Consider the following 26,564-nt stretch of genomic DNA (forward strand, 5'->3'; position numbering starts at 1 on the left):
ATTATTATTATTACTACTAAAACTACTACTACTATTAGTATGGTTCAGTAGTTTTTTTTTGTTTTTTTTTTATCGGTTTTACCGATTAATCGGCACCAATCATTGATTGCTGGAACAATCGGTTATCGTAAAAGATCCATCACGATAGTTTTCCGCATTTCGTCATTTGCTGGAACGTCTTATAGTTTCCCGGGTTGGGTCTGTTGCTGGAATTGGAATTTAGGAAAAAATTAAACAGATTTCATAGGACCTTATTAGAGTGTGGTAATTTCAACATTTACTATTACTGTTATTATTATTGTTATTATTATTATTATTATTACTACTAAAACTACTACTACTATTAGTATGGTTCAGTAGTTTTTTTTTTTTTTTTTTTTTTCGTAAATAAAGCACAATTTTATTTACATTTTTTTTCAGTATCCATTTTAAAAACTATCGGTTAATTAATTGGTATCGGCCAGTGTGGTCCAACCTTGCTAGAAGTATCGGCAAAATCCAATATCGGTCGACCTCTAGTCAAGACACTGCAAAGGTTCATAAATGCATAACACCATCAGGATAACACACAAGACTAAAATTATGCAATAATCATTCATCATTAACTAAATAATGGTAATATAAGACAAAACACCCTCATGTACATGGAACAAAACTATTAAATTAAAATATAATCATATGATGATTCATGCAAGGCTTTTAAAAATGTATTTGTGATTAAATGATCTGATGGTTTTTCCGCTGTATATGTTACATTCCTCACAGTTAAAAAGGTATTTTGCTGTGGCATTGTTTTTTTCTTGTCAGTTTTACAGTGCTTAGGAACGGAAGCCTTTTATAATTTCAAGTGCTCAAACTACTGTCAAACCATCCACAGTAAAAGTAGTTAGCTGCTGCGCTACAAGCTATGAACAAAATGTAATGGACTGCTCTGAAGCTATTTCAAGGCTATTAACATGTAACGCATAGAACCGTCAGATAATAAAACATATTCTTACAGTTGCAGCAGTGTTTATTTGGTGGAACTCATTTCATTCAATTAATTGATTTTATTTCATTTTTAGTAATAAGTGAATAAACTTACTGTTTTTAGCTACTATTGTTGTGTTCAGTTAAAAATAAATAAAACGAATAATTGATATAGTAATCGTTTACGTCTACATCTCTGCAGTGACCTCCATTGGGTGACCTCTGAGCAGCAGTAGATGTTTCTCTACAGGAGCCACAGCAGCAGTTGTGCTCAGTAGACTTGCTCAGGCTTGTTGCAGCTCCATAAAACACCCCTATTGGCTCTGTAGAAGAATGGGTTTAACACCGTATGACTTTTCCACCCCCTCTATACATTAAACACAGCACATAGACGCTTGAGGCACCTGTCAAAACACAGCACCAGCCCAACAGACAGCTGCAGTTTCTCTGGGACTGGCACAGGACCTGTGACATTACTGCCACACTGCGCAATGCAAAGCAAAAATTAGTCATAGAAGGAAAATTAAAGGTCACCCAAAAATGTTGTAATAATTTGCTTATCCCCTTGGAATTGCAAAATTGCATGATTTTTCTTTCTTTGTGTATTTGCAACACGAAAGAAGATTGGTTTTGCAGAGTATCCAGGCAAGATTTGAGCACTGAATGGGAATATGCATATACTGCCTTTAATCTCAGTGATTAAATTATTGCTTTTCTCAAAATCATATGAGTCTGAGGGTAAGAACACATACATTCTTATACAGTGCATAGAGGTAATGTATTTTTGTAGGCCAGTCTGAAACCATAAATTGATATTGCCTTGGTTCCCTTGACAAAAACCCAATTGGCTTTTGAATTGAATAAGCTCTGTGACCATCAAAAGTTTATGATTCTTACATGTTTTTCTCATCATGATGGTCTCCACAAATGAACACAAAAAAAGCTAAACAAAGACTATAAATAAAGTCACAAGACTTCATCATTACCTACATTAAGATCTGACAACTCTTTCAGTTTTTAACGAGAGCACCATTATAAATGCAATAAAAGTGACTATTGAATTTGTCAGTTTTCTATAATGACGATGTCTCTGACAACCTCTGGAGTCCTTTAGACACTTGTGAAAGACCACTTTTTTCCAAGTCTTATTTCAGACATTCAACCAAAAACCCATTGACTCAAGGGTAATGAAACCAAAGTGATAAAATACTCACTCATTTCCAGGTTTTGGCTTTCACTTGTAGCAATATTTGTTAGTTCTGTATGTTGTGTGAATGTGTCATCCCTGCAGCACTCTATAGCAACTTCTGTTATTTCTGTCCCACTTCTGTTATATGCAAGGACTTTGACTCAGAGTGCAGCCAGACGTTTGGTGTTGCCAGTAGAAACAGTTTCACAGTTCTGTCAGACTGTTCAGGAATACATTTCACCATGTGCACATCGGTGTTGGTGGGTAATATTTGGGGTTTGGCACATGGGCGTTGTGACCATAGACACAATCACCTCGTGCCTGGCCGTCAACCAACATGGGCAGCCAAACCAGTTCAGAAGAAGTGAGGCAAGAGGGAGATGTCAAACATTATTTGCAGCAGGCACACAGTGCCATAACAAATAAACCTTCAGTGCTGTAATTCCAACAGCTTTTACAGACCGAATTAAACTTGTTTTACTTCTCCTCACACCTCATCTTTTGCGACACACTTATATTTAGTTTCATCTGAATGTGTCTCTACTGTGGAGCAGAAGTTCCCCGGATCACATCTGAACCGCAGGATGTGGACGTAACCTCTGGGAACACTGTGTACTTCACATGCAGGGCAGAGGGCAACCCCAAACCTCAGATCATCTGGCTCAGAAACAAGTAAGCTCCCTCCCTCAATGAACATGTTTAAAGGAATAGGTTCAGCTAGAAATACACTGCTGTCTTCTTTTATTGTCCTTCATGTTCCTCAAAGCAGATGCAACCTGTTTTTCATGGAATACAGAATAATAAATATTACAGTATTTCTAGAGAGCTCTTTCCTTAATGAGGCTCTCTAAAAATGACAAAAACACAATAAAAGTACTATTTAGACTTGGCAGAATAGATCTGCTCTGCTATAGTGATGCTGCAGAGCAAGATACACAGACATACTGTTGCATATAGTTCAGTCATGAAATGTTAGATGACACAGACTGTAAGGTCTTTTAAACACAATCTGCTAGCAATCACATAATTAACTACATGGAACAACCTGCCCCTGCTGATTTTGCAGCCAATGAGCTTGAAGTTACTCTGAAACCCTCCACCTCCCCCAACACCACCTGTCTAGATTCGCAACAGGATTTATGCATTTCAGATTTTATAAAGCCTTTTTTTTTTTTTTTACTGATGATCTTCACTGTCACTAGCTATGTTTGTATCACCTTATTTTTATGCACATTTTAAAGTATCGCATCAGAAAAAAAGTTATAGAAAAAAAAAACTTTTTGAAAAAGTTTTTACGCTCACTTGAGATGGTTTTTGACTTGTGAAAAAAGAGTAAATGCAAATAATAGGAAATGGAAACACATTTACCGAAAAAATTCCTCCATATGCATAAAAAAAGTAATGTGACTTTGTGTGATGAGATGGCATAACTTGCCTAACCAATGAACTGATGTCATAGAGCCTGAAATGTTTTTGTCTTTGTGTAACTGCACATGACTGTTCCCAAACAGCAGTGACGAGTCATGGTAAATTGGTATGCAGCATCATTGTTTCTCACACCTGCGTGGTCAAAAGTGGAAAAGCTCAAAATGTTTGACCCTGTTTTACCTGAATTTAAAATTGTCTATTTGGGATCAGACTGACAAAAGATGCATCTTAAAACCAAGTGTAAACAGGGCCTATCAGACAGCTTTAGAAGACTTTAAATATGACTCTTGATGAGTCGCACGGATTATTTTTTTCTTGCTTTTTTTTTTTCCGGGGTCTGACAGTCTGGGCAAATTGAGATGCGTCTTTACATCTGTGTTCCATGTAAACCAGAAAGTGATACAGGTTTGGACTGACAAGAATATGAGTATATGATGGGGAAAATAAAATATTTTGGTTATTTTATCCTCAATATGTGAAGGGTATGTGCATAAACAGGAAAATCTTTTTTGATCAGCAATGCTCTGAACATGAGGGACGACACGCGTCTCAATCTTCTGGAAGATGGGACACTGATGATCCAGGACACGCGGGAGACAGACCAGGGCGTTTATCAGTGCATGGCCAGAAACGTGGCTGGAGAGGTGAAGACCTCAGAGGTCACCTTGCGATACTTCAGATCACCAGGTGAGTGGGATAGGGTCGTGTAGGTGATTATACAACAACAATTTTTTGTGTACATTTTCATGGATAATTCTAGGTAGCAATAAGTAGACAGCAGTGTGTTTTGAGGCAACTAACTGGAGGTGTTTCTCTCTCCAGCTCGACCTAGTTTCGTGATCCAGCCGCAGAATACAGAGGTTCTGGTCGGGGAGAGTGTGACCCTGGAGTGCAGTGCGACGGGCCAGCCGCAGCCCCGCGTGACCTGGACCAAAGGAGACCACACGGCCCTCCCAGTGGACCCCCGCATCAACATCACTCCTTCAGGAGGTCTCTACATCCAGAACGTCAATCAGGCCGATGGGGGACAGTACACCTGCTTCGCAAGTAACAATGTGGACACCATCCACGCCACTGCGTATATCATAGTACAGGGTAAGTGAAGCAGAAATTGATTTCATCAGTTAATAATCATTTATTTGTATATAGAGCCTTTCACTATACATATACAATTTCAAAGCAGCTATTAGATATTGTTACTATGTAACAAAATGTAGAGTTGGGTCCGAGTCCACCTTTGTCGAGTACGAGTCAAGACCAAGTCCACAAACATCGAGTCCAAGTCCGAGTCCGAGTCCAAAAGGGGCCGAGTTGGACTCAAGTCCGAGTCCTTAAAGGCCGAGTCCGAGTCGAGTCCGCCCGAGTCCAGAAATTAATTAAATTAAAAAAGATTATAAATTGGTATTGTACATTTTTACATTATATTAATATTTTAACCTTTCAACACATTAAACCAATGGCAATATAAAAATTTAATAAAAAAATACCACTGTTACATCTAGTCACAAACAGTTTTTATTTTATGTCAACAGAACTAGTTTCCTATCAAAAAAGGTATCAAAGGTTTTATTGTGCATGAAAATACAAATACAAATGAACCTATTTTATTATTGTATCACACTATATTGTCCTCCAGTTAAAGATGACATTTCAGTTATTTAATGCCTCTCCCCCACATTTGACAGAGGTAAAGTGCAGCCAATGAGGAGATCCTTAATGATGACATTATGAATTTCTTGTTGTCTTGGAGAACTTGCATCATAAAGTTGCATTTCTTGTTTGGTCAGTTCTGGTCTTGCAAATCCTGCAATGCTGAGCTGTGCAGCATCTGTTGGTTGCTGCTGCTGTCTTTGGTAGTCGGTTGCATCGGTTTTCGGATCACCAGTACACTGAACCGAAAACCGTTTCTTTCGGAGGCGTCCGATTTGAGAACAGATGAACTGATGATACTGCGCATGCGTGTAATTTTTCAAGTATTTTGTTAAACATTGGAAAGTGTGATAAAACTAAAAAAAAAAAAAAAAAAAAAAAAAAATATATATATATATATATATATATATATATATATATATATATATATATATATATATATATATATATATATATATATATATATATATACGTTTTTTGTTAAGATAGGGGCTACATGCCAAAGGGGTTTTCAGGGAAGTTGGACAATAATTAAGACTCTAAAGACTCCATGTTTAATATGAATAAGGGATGATTTATGAAATATCTGTACTGTATTTATAGTTAATGATGACAGATTCACAAACTGAGTTTGTAGTAAACAGAACATGAACACGAGTAGAGCAGCTGATGATAGGCTACTGAACTGCAGCACGTGCCGGTGTCCTGACATTTTATCCTACCCTTTCAAATTTTCCTACCCGGGTTTTGAGCGATTCTCGTTCTCGAGTCAAGAACCGGTTGTATCAGTTTTCAGATCATCAGTACACTGAACCGAAAACCGTTTCTTTCGGACGCGTCCGATTCGAGAACCGAGGAGCTGATGATACTGCGCATTCGTGATTCAGCATGAAGCCGACTGACTCACAGCGCGTCTGAACCGAATGATTCTTTTGGTGATTGATTCTGAACTGATTTTGTGCTAATGTAATGAGTGCGGGTAAACCGAGGGCTTGAATGAAGGGCAATCTGACGAAACGTAAGTTCATTTAATAACAAATACATCGCAATGGATTATATATCCGGTGAACTGTTTTTTTTTTTCAACCGGTTTATTGAATCAAACCGTCCGAAAGAACCGGTTCGCGGAAAAGAATCGAACTTCCCATCACTAATCCACATTGATATCCAGTGAGTGGTGCGTGTGTTTTGTCTGCAAGCAGGAGACTTCTGCCTGCCGGTGTGGTGCAGTAAAATGACAGAAGGGGAGACATTCATTAACTTATCATTTCAATTTTATGCTGGTTTTATTGTTACACATGACGTGGACTCGACTGTACTCGGAATATTTTCCGAGTCCAAAATGTTCAAGTCCGTGTCAAGTCCGAGTACAAATTCACCCGAGTGAGTGACAAGTCCGAGTTCATTCAAAATTGGACTCGAGTCCGGACTCGAGTCCGAGTCCAAGTTCGAGTACCCCAACTCTAACAAAATGTAATATGTATACATATACTATATTTCTTTATTTGAGTTCTGGCTTAACTCATTTGTGGATTTTATATAAGTTGCACAAAAGTTTTAATTGAGAACAGATGCCAGTCAAATGGGAGATATGTATTTTTTATACTGTTCAGTGTAAACATCCAGTCCCTCAAAATGCAAGGGATAGGTGGAGTTATGTTATCTTATTCAAAAAGCACCAGTAGTGTATTAAAACAAACAAACAAAAAAAAAAATCATATTGGGCTAATCAGAAATCAAGGTTTCTAAAAGTTTGAATAAAAACAAAAAAGACTCCCCATACAAATAATTAATAGAAACAATTTTGTTTAAATGATATTTGGTAATAAATCCTTTGTGTGCATTTTGTGAGTGTGTAAGACATAATGGAAAATTAAGATTTACTAATGAAAATGCTGCTTTAATATTTAAGCTAATTTAGTTTGTAATGATGAAATAAGGTTGTAAAAAGCCCCAGCACATGTTGCTGATGTACATTAGGTACCACTTTGGCTAATGTCTAAAGAAAATATAATTATTAAATTAATGGTCTTTTTATTTACAATTTTATTTATATATATATATATATATATATATGTATATATATGTATATGTATATATGTATATATGTATATGTAATTACATTTAAATTAATACTAAATCAAAAATTATGATTGGAGCCAAACCATATATATAATAAAAAAAAACACGAATACATTTGGCTGTAACAATTTTATTTCTTTTTCTACGAGTTGTTCCAAAGCTTGTACGTGTTTGATGTGAAAGATTAGTTCTGTATGTCGTTCTGCCCGTCTTTGGTTGTGCTCATTCTCAGTTCTTTTCTCTTCTTCCTCAGCTCGTCCTCAGTTCACAGTGACCCCTCAGGATCAGTCCGTGCTGGAGGGTCATACAGTTGACTTTCCCTGCGAGGCCAGCGGTTACCCTCAGCCTGTCATAGCATGGACTCGCGGCGGTGAGATGGCAATAATGCCACCTTGTCTGTTTGACTTGTTACACTATTCAAAAGTCAAGTCTGGTCAGCATTTTTATTTTGAAAAAACCTGACCAACTGGCATTTATTAATTTTACAAATGATAACATAGCATCTAAACAGTTTAGCGCAGTCCATCAGTACAATCCAGGAAATGGTTTTGTTTAAGGTTAAACGAATGTTCCAAGTTTGAGCTCAATGGCTTGTCATCAATAACAACTGAAATGTGTCTCTCGATTTGGAAAAAGGAGGGATAAATCCCCATATGAAAAAAAGTACACTTTGGCATACTTAAAAAAAAACAAAAAAACAAAAAAAAAAGTAAAATAATGCACTTTAAATTATTACAAAGTGCATTTTATAAAAGTGTGTTAAGCAGCATAGTCAAGACAGTCTAAGTACATTTAATTAGCTTTAAATTTCATTCACATTATCTGCAAGTATTAAGAGAAATATGCTTTTAAGATTTGAAGTAATTTACAAGTGTACTTTCTTATATTTGTGTAGAACAAGTGTACTTTTTCCACAAAGATCAAATTCTGAAATTCTGATTGGTTGCATTCTAACACTGCCTTCACAGTTGCATGTACTCTAAACATGATTTTTGTTTGTCTTCACTAACTGAGAGATGAGTCCGAATCAATAGCATGCCTCAGATAGAATTAAATTTTCTTCTGAACTTTCCTTAAGAGGCCACAAGGACACATTTAAAGATGACTGAACTGCTGTCTGTCAGTTTTCAGCTTGGACAAAATCACTAAAACCCTGTTCTCCTACCATAGGCAGCCCCCTGCCTAACGACAGACGGCACGTTGTTCTCTCATCGGGCAGCTTGCGCATCAGCCGCGTGGCCCTTCATGACCAGGGCCAGTACGAGTGCCAGGCGGTCAGTCCTGTTGGCACTGTCAGAGCAGCTGTTCATCTCAACATCCTGCAAACCGGTGAGATCCTGTTTACAATATGAATCACCTTCTGACATAGATTATTTCTGCATGTTCAACGAGAGGTGGCCAGCATGTCAAAAATCACAGAAAAGTTCTGTTCACAGTTACGAAATACACCGTGCATTCAGAAAGTATTCAGAACCCCCTTCACTTTTTTTTCAGTTTTGTTATGTTGCAGCCGGATGCTACATTTTTTTTTTTTTCTCATTAATTTACACTCTGACCATCATAATGACAAAGAGAAAACAGAATTTAAGAATGTCTGTAAGTGTATTAAAAATAACAAACTGAAATATCACAACAACAACAATACTTGAAATATAGCTTGGGTGCCTCCCTTTTCTCTTGATCATTGCAGAGATGATTCTACACTTCGATTGGAGCCCACCTGTGGTAAATTAAATTGATTGGACATTATTTGGAAAGGCACACACCTCTCTATAAAAGGCCTCACAGCTGACAATGCGTATCAGAGCAAAGAACTAGACAAGGCTCAGTTTGGCTGGGCGACTAGCTCCTGGAAGAGTCATGGTTGTGTCAAACTTTGTCCATTTGAGAATTTTGGGAGCCACTGTGCTCTTGGGAAACTTCAGTGCAGCAGAATTTTCTGCAGCCTTCCACAGATCTGTGCCTCAATTATTAGTGACCAAGAGCCCCAGGGTCAGTCTAGTTGAGCTTTATGATCATATATACAGAAGGACAAACATCACTGCAACACTCCATCCATCTGGGCTTTATGGTGGTGTGGCCAAACTCAACCATCTCCTCATTGAAAACACATTATAAAACCCTTGGAATTAAAAAAAAAAAAAAAAAAAAAAGTACCCTCAGATTCTGAGAAACAGGAACCTTAATTCTAAGCATCATGTTTGAAGGAAAGCAGCTCTGCTCATCACCTGCAGTGTACCATCTCAAATGTTAAGTGTTGCGATAGGGGTGCAACGAAATGAAAATTTTGGCCAATACAGATAACCGATAATTCTTTAGATATGAAAGCTGATAAACAGATATGTTGGATGATAAATCTAAATCCACATTTTTACATAATTTTTGAGAGCCTGATTACCAAAAAAGTCTCATCATTAAATGGCATTAAACACAACATGAATCAAACATAAAGCAGCCTTACAAATAAATACAATAATTCTTAAATAAAGGAAACAAGTTACTGGACAAAAGTACTGAAGTGTAAAAAATATAAATCGATAAGACGATGGAGTGTTGAAGGAGGTCAAGCATGTAAGGACTAAAGCCAGAGATATTGACAAAATCATTAAATATTGTCATTATTAAGAGTATTTGGCATCTCCAATTAATGTAGACCTGTTATTTTCTGGCTATTATTATAAGGTTACTTGTATTATTAAATTAATATTACAATTAATTTGCTTCGCAACAATTTCATAGTGCATCACCGCATAACTGACACCTTGTGACTCGCTGCCTGTAAGGAAAATAAAAAAATTATACTATTAGCTTAGGATACTCCTCAATGAAAATGTTTTTAAAATGTCTTTTAAAACAGGTTTATTATAGCCTACAATGAGTTATAGGCCTATAGCCTAAATAAAATTGTTACACTTCAGTAACACTGAATTAAAAAAAATGTATGCACCAATTTTCAAAAACCACCTGTTCAACACAAATAATGTTTCTTTTCATTGTTTTCACTGTTCGGGCCGCAAGAGAAACATTAAAAGGAATAAATTAAATCAGTTAGATATACCACATATTAGGAGATTCGTCTCTCATCATCTCTGAGAGAATACGCGCTGTTAATGTGTGTGTCGTCAGATGCCGAAAGCGCTGTCAGTTTTTACTTTCACTATCATGGTGAAAGATGTTCACCAGCATAAGTTTGCACGTTGCTTTTATGATATCCACTGGCTCGCCTTCATGATTTAAAAGAGAAGTCTATTTAGCCTATTTCCAATATTGCAATGCACACTCGCTACTACCTGAATAGCCAGATGTGTCATGGACACATTGGCTCTTAACGCACTGAAACATGGCAAATAAACCCAAATAATTCACAACTTTTTTTATTACGGTAATATTCTCTTTATAATATTATGTTTATGGCATTCCCAATTGTAGTTATTATTGTTGTGCTGAAGCTGTTCAAGTTGCGTGTGCTGAAGCTGAAGAGCTATATGAACACCAGTAAGCTGAAGTGCTGCCAGCCAGGGAAACGCATCATATATTCAGATATTTATAAATATAATATTACAACTTATAACTTGAACTAAGTTACATGCTAATCGGAATGTGTAACTTCTGTTGTGGATCCGCTCTTTGCTCTTCCCACAAAACATCAGGACGCGCAGACGGGGGAAGCGAGCGGGAGCGCTCGTCAGACTCAGGAAGCGCGGATTTCGAACGCCGTTGCCTAGCATCCATCTGGCAAATCTCCGCTCTCTACACAACAAAACGGACGAACTCCTTCTGCTCTCTCGGACAAATAAGGATTTCTCTCACTCTGCTGCTCTGTGTTTCACGGAAACCTGGCTGAATGACACCATACCGGACAGCGCGCTCCATCTGCCGGGATTTCAGCTGTTTAGAGCGGATCGTGAATCAGAATCCACTGGGAAATCGCGCGGCGGCGGGACATGCTTTTACATCAATGAACGGTGGTGTACAGATGTAACTGTGTTAAAGAAGACATGCTGCTCAAATCTCGAAACACTCTTCATTAACTGCAAGCCGTTTTATTCGCCGCGGGAGTTTCACTCGTTCATTCTGGTCAGTGTTTACATCCATCCTCAAGCGCATGTGAGCTCAGCTTTACAGAAACTCGCTGATCAGATCACAGAGACAGAACAACAACACCCGGACTCTGTTTTAAACATTCTCGGGGACTTTAATAAAGCCAATCTGTCCCGTGAACTGCCAAAATACAGACAGCATGTTACATGTCCCACAAGAGACAGTAATATATTGGATCACTGTTACACCACAATAAAGGATGCATTTCACTCTGTTCCACGAGCAGCTCTGGGACGTTCTGATCACTGTCTGGTTCATCTTATACCATCCTACAGGCAGAAACTAAAATCAGCTAAACCTGTATCAAGGACTGTAAAAAGATGGACTAATGAAGCAGAGCAGGATTTACAATCTTGTTTTGACCTCACTGATTGGAGTGTTTTTGAAGCTGCTGCCACCGATCTGGATGAACTCACAGAGACCGTAACCTCATATATCAGTTTCTGTGAGGATATGTGTATTCCTACAAAGACTCAACTAATTTACAATAATGACAAACCGTGGTTCACTGCAAAACTCAGACAGCTCAGTCAGGCCAAAGAGGATGCTTACGTGAAGGGGGACAATGTCTTGTATAAACAGGCTAAATACACATTGGAAAAGGAGATCAAAGTGGCAAAGAGGAATTATTCTGAAAAAATAAGGACTCAGTTCACTTCCAACGACTTCGCATCAGTGTGGAAAAGTCTAAAGAAGATCACCAATTACAAGACACCACCCCCCAGCACCGTAGAGAATCAACGACTGGCAGACGATCTGAACGAGTTTTACTGCAGGTTTGAAAGAACACCCATCACCTGCCCTGAACGCCTCCCCACACAACCATTCACACCCTTCACAACTCCTGCAACCAGCCCTGAATGCCTCTCCAAACTACCGTTCACACCATTAACAGCTCCTGCAACCCATCCTGAACACCTCTCCAATCAAGCACTCTCACCATTCTCACCTCCTGCATCCCCCCTCTCCCCCACACCTGCAATTCAGATCAGCGAGGATGCGGTGCGCCAGGTCTTCCGGAAGCAGAAAAGGAAAAAAGCACCAGGCCCAGATTGTGTTACACCAGCCTGTCTGAAATCCTGTGCTGACCAGCTGGCCCCCATCTTCACACAGATCTTCAACAGATCGCTGGAGCTGTGCGAAGTCCCTTCATGCCTCAAACGTTCCACCATCATCCCCATCCCTAAGAAACCCAAAATTACAGGACTAAATGACTACAGGCCTGTGGCTCTAACGTCTGTAGTCATGAAGTCATTTGAAAAACTGGTGCTGGCCCACCTGAAGGACATCACTGGACCCTTGCTGGATCCTCTTCAGTTTGCCTACAGAGCAAACAGGTCTGTGGACGATGCAGTAAACATTGGACTGCATTATGTTCTGCAACACCTAGACAGACCGGGGACTTATGTGAGGATCCTGTTTGTGGACTTCAGCTCGGCCTTCAACACAATCATCCCAAACCTCCTCCTGCCCAAACTAAATCAGCTCTCCGTGCCCACCTCCATCTGTCAGTGGATCAACAGCTTCCTGACAGACAGGCAGCAGCTAGTGAGGTTGGGAAAATACACATCCAGCACCCGTACAATCAGCACCGGAGCTCCCCAGGGCTGCGTTCTCTCCCCACTGCTCTTCTCCCTGTACACCAACGATTGCACATCTAAGGAGCCCTCTGTCAAGCTCCTGAAGTTTGCAGATGACACCACACTCATCGGCCTCATTCAGGACGGTGACGAGTCTGCTTACAGACAGGAGGTAAAAGAGCTGGCTGTCTGGTGCAGTCTCAACAACCTGGAGCTTAACACCCTCAAAACAGTGGAGATGATCGTGGACTTCAGGAGAAACCCCCCTGCACTCCCCCCACTCACCATCATGAACAGCCCTGTGACTGCAGTGGAGTCATTCAGGTTCCTGGGAACCACCATCTCTCAGGACCTGAAGTGGGACATTCACATTGACTCCATCGTAAAAAAGGCCCAGCAGAGGTTGTACTTTCTCCGCCAGCTGAGGAAGTTAAACCTGCCACAGGAGCTGCTGAAACAGTTCTACTCCACGATCATTGAATCCATCCTCTGCACTTCAGTAACTGTCTGGTTCAGCTCAGCTTCTAAATCTGACCTCAGAAGACTACAGAGGGTAGTCCGGACTGCTGAGCGAATCATCGGTTCAACTCTCCCATCTATTCAAGAACTGTACTTATCCAGAGTGAGAAAAAGGGCTGTCAAAATCACTCTGGACCCCTCACATCCAGCACACTCCCTCTTTGAACTGTTGCCATCTGGTCGACGCTACAGAGCACTGAGCACTAAAACGACCAGACACAGGACCAGTTTCTTCCCTCAGGCAATCCATCTTATGAACAGCTGACAATAATGGCGAACACACTACACTTTATATTTATATACACACACACTTTATTTATCTAACACACATACTTAGTATACACTTAAATTTTGCACACAATATATATGTACATACATAACTTCACTTTGTAATATACCTGCCTACAATTGTCATTTGTATATTGTCATTCACTGTCTACATATTTGTATTTTTTATTCTTTTATTATGTGTTTTATGTTCTGTCGCTGTCATTCTGTTGTACTGCGGAGCTTCTGTCACGAAAACAAATTCCTTGTATGTGTAAACATACCTGGCAATAAAGCTCATTCTGATTCTGATTCTGATTCTGACAACGCGCTGAAACACGGAAAACAAACCAAACTAATTCATAACATTTTATTATAATAGTGTTTTCATTATAATGTTAAATTGTCATATATATATATATATATATATATATATATATATATATATATGACAATCTCAATCATAGTTATTAATGTTGTAAGCTGCTGTTTGAGCTGCCTGCGCTGAGCTAAAGATGATCACCAGCAAACTGAAGCGCTCCATTAACCCTCTATAGGCTAGCTCTATTAACCCTCTGTAACAAACAAATCTCCATATTCATTGGGAAGAAGGAGGCGGGAACCGGCGCACAATCAAAAAAGCATTTTAATAATTCATAAATAAATACAAAACGGCGCACCAGCCCCTCACGGACGACTGGTGCGCACAAATAAAAGCCAAAACATAAAGTAATGTCCCAGGCCTGGTCCTCTCTCGTCCTTCACGGTCGTCGCTCCAGTTTTATATCCTTCCATCTCCTACGTGGGACTCGATACTAGCGGTGGGGCTCAGGTGTAGCTCATCTCCAATCACTACACCTGGCCTCACTCCTCGTTCCCACGCCTCTCGGCCCCGCCCCACTAGCCACATACCCCCATCGCCCCTCGCAGGCCGGGGGGTACTCCCGAGACTGCGCTCTACTCCCCCCCCCCCCCCCTTCCCTCCGGGGGAGACCGCTCACGGGGACCTGCGGGAACCTGGGGGTAGGACAGACGAGGCGAGAGAAAAGGAGATGGAAGGAGGAGCGACAGGGACGAGAGAGGGGAGAGAGGAAAAAAAAATAAAAAAATCCGGTTCCCAGACGCACTGCTGCTCGGCCCTCCACCGGCTGGTTGATCTCCTCCGCGGTGCCCGGCGGTGGCACTGGACGGCCCTCGGCGGACGGCACGACACTCCTCCGCCGCCCGGTGGACGGCGACAGCTCCTCCGATTTTGGGCTGCGGCAGGAGTCCCCCGTTCCCTGCCCCTCCGGATTCCGTCACGGAGGCGGCAGGCTCCGGCCCCCTGGCGAACGGCGCCGACTCCTCCGCTCCCTCACGGACGGCAGCCGCCCCTCCTTGTCGTGGGCGGTCGGCAGCGAGCTCGCCCGTCCCCGGCAACTCGCCCCAGCCCACCGCCTCGAGCGTCCATGGCGGCACACACCTCGCCAGCTCGAGGGCACCGCGGATTCACCACAGCGGCGAGGGATCTTCAGCAGCGCGTCCCTCCTTCTCCCGGGCTTCGGCACCACTGTAACAAACAAATCTCCATATTCATTGGGAAGAAGGAGGCGGGAACCGGCGCACAATCAAAAAAGCATTTTAATAATTCATAAATAAATACAAAACGGCGCACCAGCCCCTCACGGACGACTGGTGCGCACAAATAAAAGCCAAAACATAAAGTAATGTCCCAGGCCTGGTCCTCTCTCGTCCTTCACGGTCGTCGCTCCAGTTTTATATCCTTCCATCTCCTACGTGGGACTCGATACTAGCGGTGGGGCTCAGGTGTAGCTCATCTCCAATCACTACACCTGGCCTCACTCCTCGTTCCCACGCCTCTCGGCCCCGCCCCACTCGCCACACCCTCTATAGGCTAACTGTTTTATATGCATAAAATAAACACAATATTACAATGTACAATTGCACAAAAGACTGTAAATGTACAAGTGAACTTAACTGTGCTAGTCGTGTGGATCCGTTGTGGATTCGCTCTTCCCTTGAAACACGCTAAAACACGGGCGAACAAAGATTTTGTTATAGCTAATAATCTCATTATAATATGACAAACTTGCCTGCACATGTTGCAGTTAATTGTATTTTCATTTTCGAAGTGTTCATCGTGAACAGTTCGCATCTGAAGTGTCTCTGCAGGATATAGTGCATTATTTATCGGCTCAAAGATATCGGCCAAATTCTCTTAAAGCTGCCGTAGGGAACTTTTGACGCTCTAGCGGTTAATAAACAGAACTGCTTGCGTCTTGCGGAAGAACATCGTAGCCGGAACTACTTCTCTCTGTTTATGTCTATGAAGAATCACAAAGGTACTGGGTTACTCCGCCGCGGTACCCCCGAAGCAATCTAAAATAGTCTGAATATAAACACTTATTATAGGTGCACCCTAGTGATTCAGGACAAGCCAAAAACACGGTTTGGAAAATGGATTCATGGTGTACTCGCTTATTATGTTCATTTTTCTACATTTTGAACACAAACAAAGTTACGGACCGCAGCTCTGATTGGTTGTTTTTTACCGGGAGCGCATGACTTTCTGCAAATGGCAATAGGACCACTGGGAGGAGCCAGAGGAGCTTGATTTTTTTCACAGATTATCGGTCTCATATTCTACTGTGACATGTTTAATAATGACATGTTTAATAAATATGTTAAAAATATTTTTTTTTACAAAAGTTCCCTACAGCACCTTTAATGGTTTGATATCGATAACAGAAAAAAAATTACTTTTATCGGCCGATATCGATATGGTGGCCGATATATCGTGCATCCCTAGTGTGCACGTAGAAGCCTCATGCTGAGAGGTGTTTTTCAGCGACAGGTACTGAGGCACTGGTTAGGGTTGAGGGAAAGCTGAATGGAGCAAAGTACAGAGATATCCTCAATGAAAACCTGTCCCACAGCTCAGGACCTCAAACTGGGCTGAAGGTTCACTTCTAGCATGACACTAAGCACACAGCCAAGTCAATCCAGGAGTGGCTATGGCTCAAGAGTAAAGAGTCAAGAGTAAAGTGTCAGAATACTTATGTTAATGTGATATTTCAGATTTTTTTTTATTTTTATTAGATTTACATACATTTCTACAATTGTTTTCACTTTGTCATTATGATGTAGGGAGTTTAAATTAACAAGAAAAAAATGAATTTAAACAATTGTAGTATCAGACTGCAACGTAACAAAACTGAATAAAATGTGAAGGGGGTTAGAAAACTTTCTGAATGCACTGTATTTCTATAATATACATACATATATATGTATGTGTATATATATATACATATATATATGTGTGTGTATATATATATTTATTATTTTTAATATGTAACACTTTATTTGAATGTGTCCTTGTTACATATACTTAGTATTATAATAACAATTATGATTTTAATTTTAGTAATTAATAATAATAAATAAATAAATATTATACCAACATAAAAATGACAAAACAACTAAATGACTACAATTACTTAAACTTGCTCAAATTAAAGTAAAACATCATGTTTTTTGTTGTTGTTATTTTTTCATAAATCGGAAAGGTCAAAACAAGTGCAGTTTTATTCAAAATGATCCAAAACACAAACAAAGACTTGACTTGGCATGGCATGAACAGAAATACAAACTCACCAACAGCAGGTTACACAGTTCAATACTCAACAAAGGACAAAGACAACATGAGGGCTATTTATATCAAACAGTGCAGGTCACATGACAGGAACCAAGCAATGAGAGACACAGGACACACGACTAAGACAACCAATGAGAACATGACACATGAACCAAAGAACCAATCAGAACACACAGACAAGGGAATCACATGACAGAACAAGGACTGTGACTAAACTCCAAAATAAAAGACATGAACACGAAACAAAACTCAAAACCCCATGTTAAAGATATTTTTTAATTTAGCTTTATTAGTTGTATTTTATTTCATTGTAGTTATTTTAGTACTTCAATCAAACTAAATGAAAATGTTGTATTAGTTTTATTTCAGTTAGAAAAAAAAATAATCGTTGTGGTTTTAGTTAACAGTAGTAACCCTGGATTTCAAAAGAGTAAATCTAATAAGTTCTCATTTCTGACATGTGCACATCACATGTGCTATATATTAATGCATGAGATATGACATTACTAATCAACCATAAACAAGCAAACTCCATTAAATATCTGCCTCATCTTGACGTGTTTGGGACACACCATTTATGTTACTCCATGTTACTTCAGTATAGCATAAAACTAACCCCTAACACCATTAACCAGAAGTCAATTCTTCATTCAACAGTCCTTCAGAACAAGACTAGACATGGTATTAACAGGAGGGAAGGAGGGTTGGCTTCATAAACTAATTTGTCATTTACCCACCAGCAAAGCCTTCAATTAGAACAACAATACCCCGTAAAGTCTCAATGACAGACATAAGTCCAGGTCCCTGCATGTAAGTGCCTTAAAAACCACCTCTTAAACTTTATTACAGGCTTGTTGAGTAGCCAGGAAAGCATGCAGCTTTGAAATTCCCACATGGCAAGATGTTTCCATGTAGTAATGGTTGTTAACACACTGCATAACAACCGCCTGTATTTACTTTAAACCAAGGCACAGGTTTGGCTCATGGTCGCTCTTATTTAGAACAGGCTTACAGGAAGTATCTGAAGAAATGGAGGGAGTTAAGAGACAAAGAGAGTTATGAGAAATTCTACTAGTTACAACAGCTGCAGAAAGAGTGAGTACAGACTATAAGAAAGTTTAGGAGTTCATGGAAGGAACGGATAACCCAAAATGATGCAGAAAGAAATCAACATGAGCTCTGTAAAAATGTTGTCTTGTTTTCCAGTAAAAATATATAAACTTTCTTAAATTTAGATACAATTATATGTCTGCTCACAAGTTCACATACCTCTTGCAGAATATGCAAAATGTTCATAATTTTAACAAAATAAGAAGAATTAAAAAAATTGCATGCTATTTTTAATTTAGTACTGTCTTTAATAGGCTCATTGTGAAAAGATGGATCCCAAAATCATACAGTCGCTGTTGGAAAGGGTTCAAATATGCAGAAGATGCTGGAAAACCAAAGAATGTGCAGGACTTGGAATTTTTCTAAAGAACAGTCAGCAGTTGAACAAACTGCACAAAAAAACAAGAAAAAAAACACTGGTCATCCAGAGAATGACACAGTATTTAAACATTTGAACAGGGTCATTTCTATAAATTCAGTTTGTTTTTCTTTTGAAATATATGAGATCATTTCTTATGTGAAATGGCGTATTCAGGGCAGTACTAAAAAAAATAACATGCCGTTGTGTTAACATTATAAACATTTTGCATATTCTGCAAGAACTTGTTAGCAGAACTGAACGTGAAAATTAATTAAATATATAATATATAAATGCATAAAGAAATATAAATAAAGAAATCAAATAAATAAATATACTGTATATATAGCAGTTGGTGGGAAATTCTAATAGATAACTACAGAGCAACTATAAAATGGGGTAATTGTGCACTAATTTTTAATAACTAAAGGGATATTTCACTCAGAAGTCACCTACATTTTGGATGACCTGAGGATAAGTAAATTAACAGCAAGCTGAACTATCCCTTTAAGGACCTCAGAGGTAATCTCAGAGGATCTATGACCCAACTCGTAGCTTTGGGGGGTTAAAATGTTTGGACAAAGCTCTTTAAACAAACCAATCCATTTTGGCCTTGAAGACTCAAATATGCCTCTCTCAGACTCGACCTCTTGCCCTTCCATAGACTTTATAATTACAGAACCTTGACAGTCGGCAAGATCTTGGCACCATGTATGACCTTTGCATGTTCTTTTCATGTTGTACATTATAAGCATGACTCATAATAGATTTTGCTGCGTTTTTGTGCGCTGTAATCATTAACATATGGTTTTACATCACCAGTAAGGCCTGTTTTCACAAGCGCTCCAAGGGATACGACTGTGGAGTCTGGATCAGATGTCCAGATTCCGTGCAGCGCGCAGGGTGAACCCACACCTATCATCACATGGAGCAAGGTTAGATCCATTGGCTGCCACATTCCCTAACAACTGGCCATACATCCATTTCCTCCATTTTGGTCCCCATGGGACTATCCTGGTTTTGTGAGCATACTCATTTAAACAGTCTCTGCTCCTGATCTACAGGATGGAGTCCAGATTACAGAGAGTGGGAAGTTTCATATCAATCCAGATGGCTATTTGGAAGTGCAAGACGTGGGGCTTGCCGATGGGGGACGATATGAGTGTGTAGCCCGCAACTCCATTGGATATTCCTCATCTAGCATGGTACTAACAGTACAAGGTAAGAATTGAAGGATGTAAACACCTATTTAGGATTTTGAGGTGGGAGAGTGATCAAATGTACTATGGTTTGACCACTGAAGAACAAAATTGGAATAATGCATTTTGCGTTCAAACATAGTTGGATGGAACATAACAGGATGAGTTTTTTTTATTATTATTATGTTAAAATAAACAATTAATTCATGGAAATTTAAACTGGCTCAAACTGATAGATCCTTGACATGTAATGTTAACTGGATTTAACCGATCAACGAGATTTGCCACTTGCAGATAGGAAAGTTAAAAACAGAGATGTGAAGTTGGACATTTTCTGCTCCTCATAAGGACACTTACAGTGTTTGCATATTTATCACAACTAAATATTTTAAATATTGTAATACAAAAGTAAATGTTTGATATTTTCCAGATACACAGACATTTCCGACATTTTCATGTAGCAACAGAAACACTTTTTAGTCAGTACTTTGTACTGCTTACACAGTATACGTCTGTATGTACAGGAATAAAGTAACCATAAGCCTATAGGACAGAAGACTATTTCAATGACTTTTTATTCATCTAATTTTTTTGACAAACATGACATAAATAACACGAAAGAGTTTCTACTGTTATAAAAACATGAATTTGTGAACATTGGCTGAATTGAAAGCGTTAGGATAAAAACAAAACTGTGCATTTTCCCACTGCATACTTTGTTTTGTAATAACAGTAAAGTTTGGTGCTGTCAAGTTAACAAAATTTCTCAAAAGAAAATTCTAACCATGATGCACAGCTTCAAGTCAGATGCTGATCGGCCTACATAGTGTAAGGGAAACAGGTCAATTTAGCTCAAAGGGAATCATTTAAGATTTTAAAGGGAATTTGAACAGAATCACTGTTTCACGGCTGGTCACGGAGACGCCCTGCGATTCAGTGAACTAGCCGTTTAACATCAAATCTGCGCTGGATACTAATATCCAAACTATAGTGAAACACTATCAATTAGCACAGTAACAAGATCGGCAGTTTAAGACATTAACTTGTAAGCACAAAACACAAGATACTTCTCTTTTCAATATGAATAAGGCTTTATTAGATAAATCTAAGACATATAAACTAATCTAACACATAAACGCACGCACACACACATTCACACAAGTTGCAGGAAGGTCGAAAGTTAAGGAGAGATGAGTTTAAGAGAATGGAAATATGGAATCCCAAGTTTACAGCAATACGTTAAATTGCATAGACACGAACAACCATCAATCACGTAATTAGCGCTCGCATTGAGTTCCTCAATAGGGTTAAAATTATATTAGATACACCAGCACAACAAATATCTGGGAATACGTTGCCTTCGTTTGCTGTGAAAGGGACTCCCGTTGAAAGGGGTATCCCGGTGTCGCTGATCGGCTGGAAGTTCAGTAGTGAAGTGACGTCTTGGGGAGCCCGTGCTTGGGCGTTGGCTGAAGCTGGAGTCGTGTGCGCTGGTCGAAGTTGAACGGGCATCCGAGGTCATGCGTCGGAGACTCGACGTTACAAAACTTAACTCAGAACACAAAACTCTCAAACGGAAAAGAAAAGAAATAAAGTTTGACGAGACTAGGTTGTGTTCCTTCTCATTGTGGCATAGTAGCAGCAGGCAGGCACGCTGGAACCGCGCTCAAAGAACAATGATGACTAACCGCATGGCTAGATGCTACAAGCTAAAGCTAGGTAGCAAAGCTAAAAGCTAAGAGCAGGCATGACTTATAGCATGACTGATAGCACGAGCAAGGCTGGAACTAAAAGCCGACATGGCTAATAGCAGCAGCTAGACTAGAACTAAAAGCAAAAATTTAATCGTATCCAAAGTATTTAAACTTTCCTGTTGGCCACCCCTCAAATGTTGCCTTGACCAATCAGATATGTTCTTGGGGTGGGTATCATAAATCATTTGTTTATCTTACCAAGCATGTGGTTCTTGCCTCACAGGGTCTAATTTTGGACATGATTCCTATAACATGATTATGATATATTTTCCAAATAAATGATTGTCAGGACAATATCAAGCAAGAAAATTCGATTATGTCAATACTAGACATGACTATGTATCCTATAGTTATCAAAAGACATACACAATAAGTGATTATACATGATAGTCAAATGTGTGGGTTACACATAAATGAATATGGAGTTAAGCAATGGAACGATTCATTTACAAGTCTTTTTGAGTTCATTCTGGTCCATATATAATGTATAAAAAGCAGTTTCTTTGCCATTCTCTGGCAAAGGGACTTTTCTGTGAAGACAAAGGTTTAAAGCCCTTCCCCCTTAGGAATTTCAGTCTGGTTTCACTGGCTGGGGGGAAGTCAATGCAAGTATTTAACTTGATCTCCTGGGTTTACATGTGATGTCCAGCGTTGCATTCCAATCACGAACAATAAATTTGACAATCTCTTCTTCGAATTAAAATTGTCAATAATTGTTCTATTGGTGTTAATGTTGAAAGCTGTTGTGTGAACAAGTTGGTTGGTTGGTTATCTTGCTTGGTTCTTGTGGCACTAGAACTGATTTATGACTTCCTGAGGAGTTCGGCTCTCGTTTCAATGCACACAGCTCTGATAGACTCTTTGATTTGTCTGATTCGACTCATTTCTGCTACAATAGCACAGCATGAAGTTAAACAAACCTGTAATTTGCTAGCAATACTAAATAGCACAAACTGATTGGCGTCTGCTGGATCTTTAACCAATGAGATCACTTCATTAACATTTGAATAGTCTGTCTTAATGTATACTTTTAGCTGGTCCTGCATGATTGGACCCTCCACCTCCCCAGCTCCTCTTGTCTAAATCTGCTACAAGGGTTTTACACTTGTTGTAATTGATTAGATTTTCATAATTTGGAGACTTCTCAGCAGGCATTTGATAAGATTCATTTGATTAGTTTATTGTAGAGTTGGGGTACTCGAACTTGGACTCGGACTCGAGTCCAATTTTGAATGAACTTGGACTTGTCACGCACTCGGGTGAATTTGTACTCTGACTTGACACGGACTTGAACATTTTGGACTCTGAAAATATTCCGAGTACAGTCGAGTCCGCGTGTGTAACAATAAAATCAGCATAAAATTGAGATGATAAATTAATGAATGTCTCCCCTTATGTCATTTTACTGCACCACACCGGCAGGCAGCAGTAGCATGTCATCTCACGCTTGCAGACGAAACACACGCACCACTCACTGGATATCAATGTGGATTAGTGATGGGAAGTTCGATTCTTTTCCGCGAACCTGTTCTTTCGGACGGTTTGATTCAATAAACCGGTTGAAAAAAAACGGTTCACTGGTTCTTTTACGCTTGACGTAATGACTGGCATTGGTGATGTCGATCAAACATTCAAATATATAAAGTCACTAATCATAATTTCAGTCAGTTAAAAACCTCATAATCATGAAAAGTTTACAGTTAAGTTTTGCAACAACACACCCAAATACAGTAACTGCAATAATGTGCATACGAGGATTTAAGTCTTGAAGATATAAAGTAAATTAGGTGTCATCAGCGCAGAAACCATAAATAATCCATTGCGATGTATTTATTATTAAATGAATTTACGTTTCATCAGATTGCCCTTCATTCAAGCCCTCGGATTACCCGCACTCATAACATTAGCACAGGATCAGTTCAGAATCAATCACCAAAAGAATCAGTTCGGTTCAGACGCGCAGTGAGTCAGTCGGCTTCACGCAGAATCATGCATGCGCAGTATTATCAGCTCCTCGGTTCTCGAATCGGATGCCTCCGAAAAAAACGTTTTCGTTTCAGTTTACTGATGATCCGAAAACCGATGCAACCAATTCTTGACTCGGAAACGAGAATCGCTAAAACCAGCACGTGCTGCAGTTAAGTATCATCGGCTGCTTTACTCGTGTTCATGTTCTGTTTACTACAAACTCAATTTGTGAATGTGTCATCATTAACTACAAATACAAGTTATTTTAGCACACTTTCTGATGTTTAACAAAATACTTGAAAAATTACACGCATGCGCAGTATCATCAGTTCGTCGGTTCTCAAATCGGACGCGTCGGAAAGAAACTGTTTTCGGTTCATTGTACTGATGATCCGAAAACCGATGCAACTGAGTACCAAAGACAGCAGCAGCAACCAACAGATGCTGCACAGCTCAGCAATGAAGGATTTGCAAGACTAGAATTGGTCAAACAAGCAGTGCTACTTTATGATGCAAATTCTCCCAAGACAACAGGAAATTCATAATGCCATCATTAAGGATCTCCTCATGGGCTGCACTTTACCTCTGTCAAATGTGGGGGAGAGGCATTAAATAATTGAAATGTCAGCTTTAACTCAGAATCAGAATCAGAGTCAGAAAGAGCTTTATTGGCAAGTATGCTTACACATACAAGGAATTTGTTTTAGTGACATAAGCTTCCAGTACACAGAGACAACAACAAAAAAAAAAAATTAATAAGATTTACAAATTGGCAAATAAATAAGTTTATAGTAATTTTGCTATACATGATAATGGAATAGGATTGAGTGAGGTGTTCTAGGATGGAGGGTTCACAAATACATATATTATATTTATAATAAATATAAATATAACTGGAGGACAATATAATGTGATACAGTAATAAAACAGGTTCATTTGTATTTTCATGCACTTGTAATACAATAAAACCTTTGAAACCTTTTTTGATAGGAAACTAGTTCTGTTGACATAAAATAAAAATGTTCAATGGCAATGACTAGATGTAACAGTGGTATTTTTTTATTACATTTTTATATTTCCATTGGTTTAATGGGTTGAAAGGTTAAAATATTAATAGAATGTAAAAATTTACAATACCAATTTATAATCTTTTTTAATTTAATTACTTTCTGGACTCGAGCGGACTCGACTCGGACTCGACTCGGACTCGGCCTTTAAGAACTCGGACTTGAGTCCAACTCGGCCCCTTTTGGACTTGATGTTTGTGGACTTGGTCTTGACTTGTACTAGACAAAGATGGACTCGGACCCAACTCTAGTTTATTGTCATATCTTACTTATCATGTTGTATTTTTAAATAATGGCATGATTTAACATTTTAAGTCAATATTTATTAAAGGTCCAGTTATCGAATGGAGCTTCTGTTCAGTCTTTCATTATGTGTGCAGATAAAAATTTCCAATTCACAATCTTTTATTTATACAGATTTTTGTATAATTCTCCAGTCCCCCAGGTGAGCAGGGAGGGTGATCCGTTTGTCTCAACGTCCCTTGAAGAGGCCATTCGGAGCATAAACAGCGCAATAGACTCCACCAGGAGGCAGCTCTTTGACGGGTGAGCGCTTGGTGCTGCAGGCAAAACATGCCAAGAAAACAATTCCTTCTGCTGTGAGTCACAGTGCCATAACCCATCAGGAATTTACTGGGACCATTTATGCCTTGGACAAGGGCTGGTCACTGCGGTATGATTCCTAATTTATCACTGCAAGGGAACTCTGTGCTCTGAGCTTGATGTTAGGGGGTGATTTTGTCTGTCGAGGCCAGTGCCAGCTCAAGTTAGCTCACTGAGAGTGTTTGTGTTTCATAACTGGAGAGGACTGCTTCAAGACAAATGCTTTTGAATGAAGTCCTTAATGGAGAGATGTTATCATAGTAAAGAGAGATTGCCAAAGATTAGATTTAGAAGTACAAAACTGATGTCATTTTTCCTCACCTGACTGTTTTAAATTTTAAATGACAAAGTTTGTTGAGATTTTGACTAAGCTTGCCAAGACATTATAGCATGCTTATTGAATTTATGCAGTCCAAAGCAACTGGTCATGGGTGAAAAAACAACAACAACCTGTCAACAATTTTGGCACAAATGACCACAGATATATTGTTATAACTTGGCACATTCTTAGTTCTCAAGAGATAATATGTAAAGTGAGGCCAACTCTCTGAATTATAAAAATGAATGCTGAAGGCTTTGATGTCCTTTAGCTTTAGTTTGAATCGACACCAACAGCCTTGGAGCAAATGATTATTATTTATTCTCTAAAAACACTTATTCACTGTTTTATATGGTTCTCTCAAATTTAAAAAAAAGAGCTGTAAACACTGAATTAGTTATTCTGAAAAATAACTGAAGCCAGGTAGTTAGGTTGTTATTTGTATTTTGTAGCTTTTAAAATGTCACTTATTAGAACTAATTAGTTAAATGTTTTAGTAAGAATTTAGGAAATACATTTTTCTCTCAAAGCAGAATTTCTTTTGACAATTTGAGCTGTAAAAACTACTTAAAGGTGGGCAGAAGTTTAGGTACTTTTTCAGTGACTGCACTTAGAAGCATGCATTTTGAAAGCAGTTTTCAAAGTGAGCTTCTCTGGGGAAAAAATGTAGGCTCTAAGTTGTCCAAGGTTTGGAAACACTTTGTGTTAATAATCGAAAGAAGGTCACATCCATATGTCAAGTGCTT

General features: G+C 39.1%; 1 protein-coding gene across 1 annotated transcript in view; it reads left to right on the forward strand.

Annotated features, from left to right (window-relative positions):
• The window catches only part of LOC127976189 (peroxidasin), a 72,973-nt gene that overhangs the window by 28,706 nt on the left and 17,703 nt on the right, over positions 1–26,564 (forward strand). The window contains exons 8-15 of the mRNA XM_052580446.1: positions 2,713–2,830; positions 4,104–4,273; positions 4,409–4,681; positions 7,572–7,688; positions 8,489–8,647; positions 19,731–19,843; positions 19,973–20,129; positions 25,334–25,442. Coding sequence (XP_052436406.1) covers positions 2,713–2,830; positions 4,104–4,273; positions 4,409–4,681; positions 7,572–7,688; positions 8,489–8,647; positions 19,731–19,843; positions 19,973–20,129; positions 25,334–25,442 — 1,216 coding nt within the window. The remainder of the gene's footprint in view (positions 1–2,712; positions 2,831–4,103; positions 4,274–4,408; positions 4,682–7,571; positions 7,689–8,488; positions 8,648–19,730; positions 19,844–19,972; positions 20,130–25,333; positions 25,443–26,564) is intronic.

The sequence above is a fragment of the Carassius gibelio genome, chromosome B17 (assembly GCF_023724105.1).
Source record: "Carassius gibelio isolate Cgi1373 ecotype wild population from Czech Republic chromosome B17, carGib1.2-hapl.c, whole genome shotgun sequence".
In the NCBI taxonomy this organism is placed as follows: Eukaryota; Metazoa; Chordata; class Actinopteri; order Cypriniformes; family Cyprinidae; genus Carassius; species Carassius gibelio.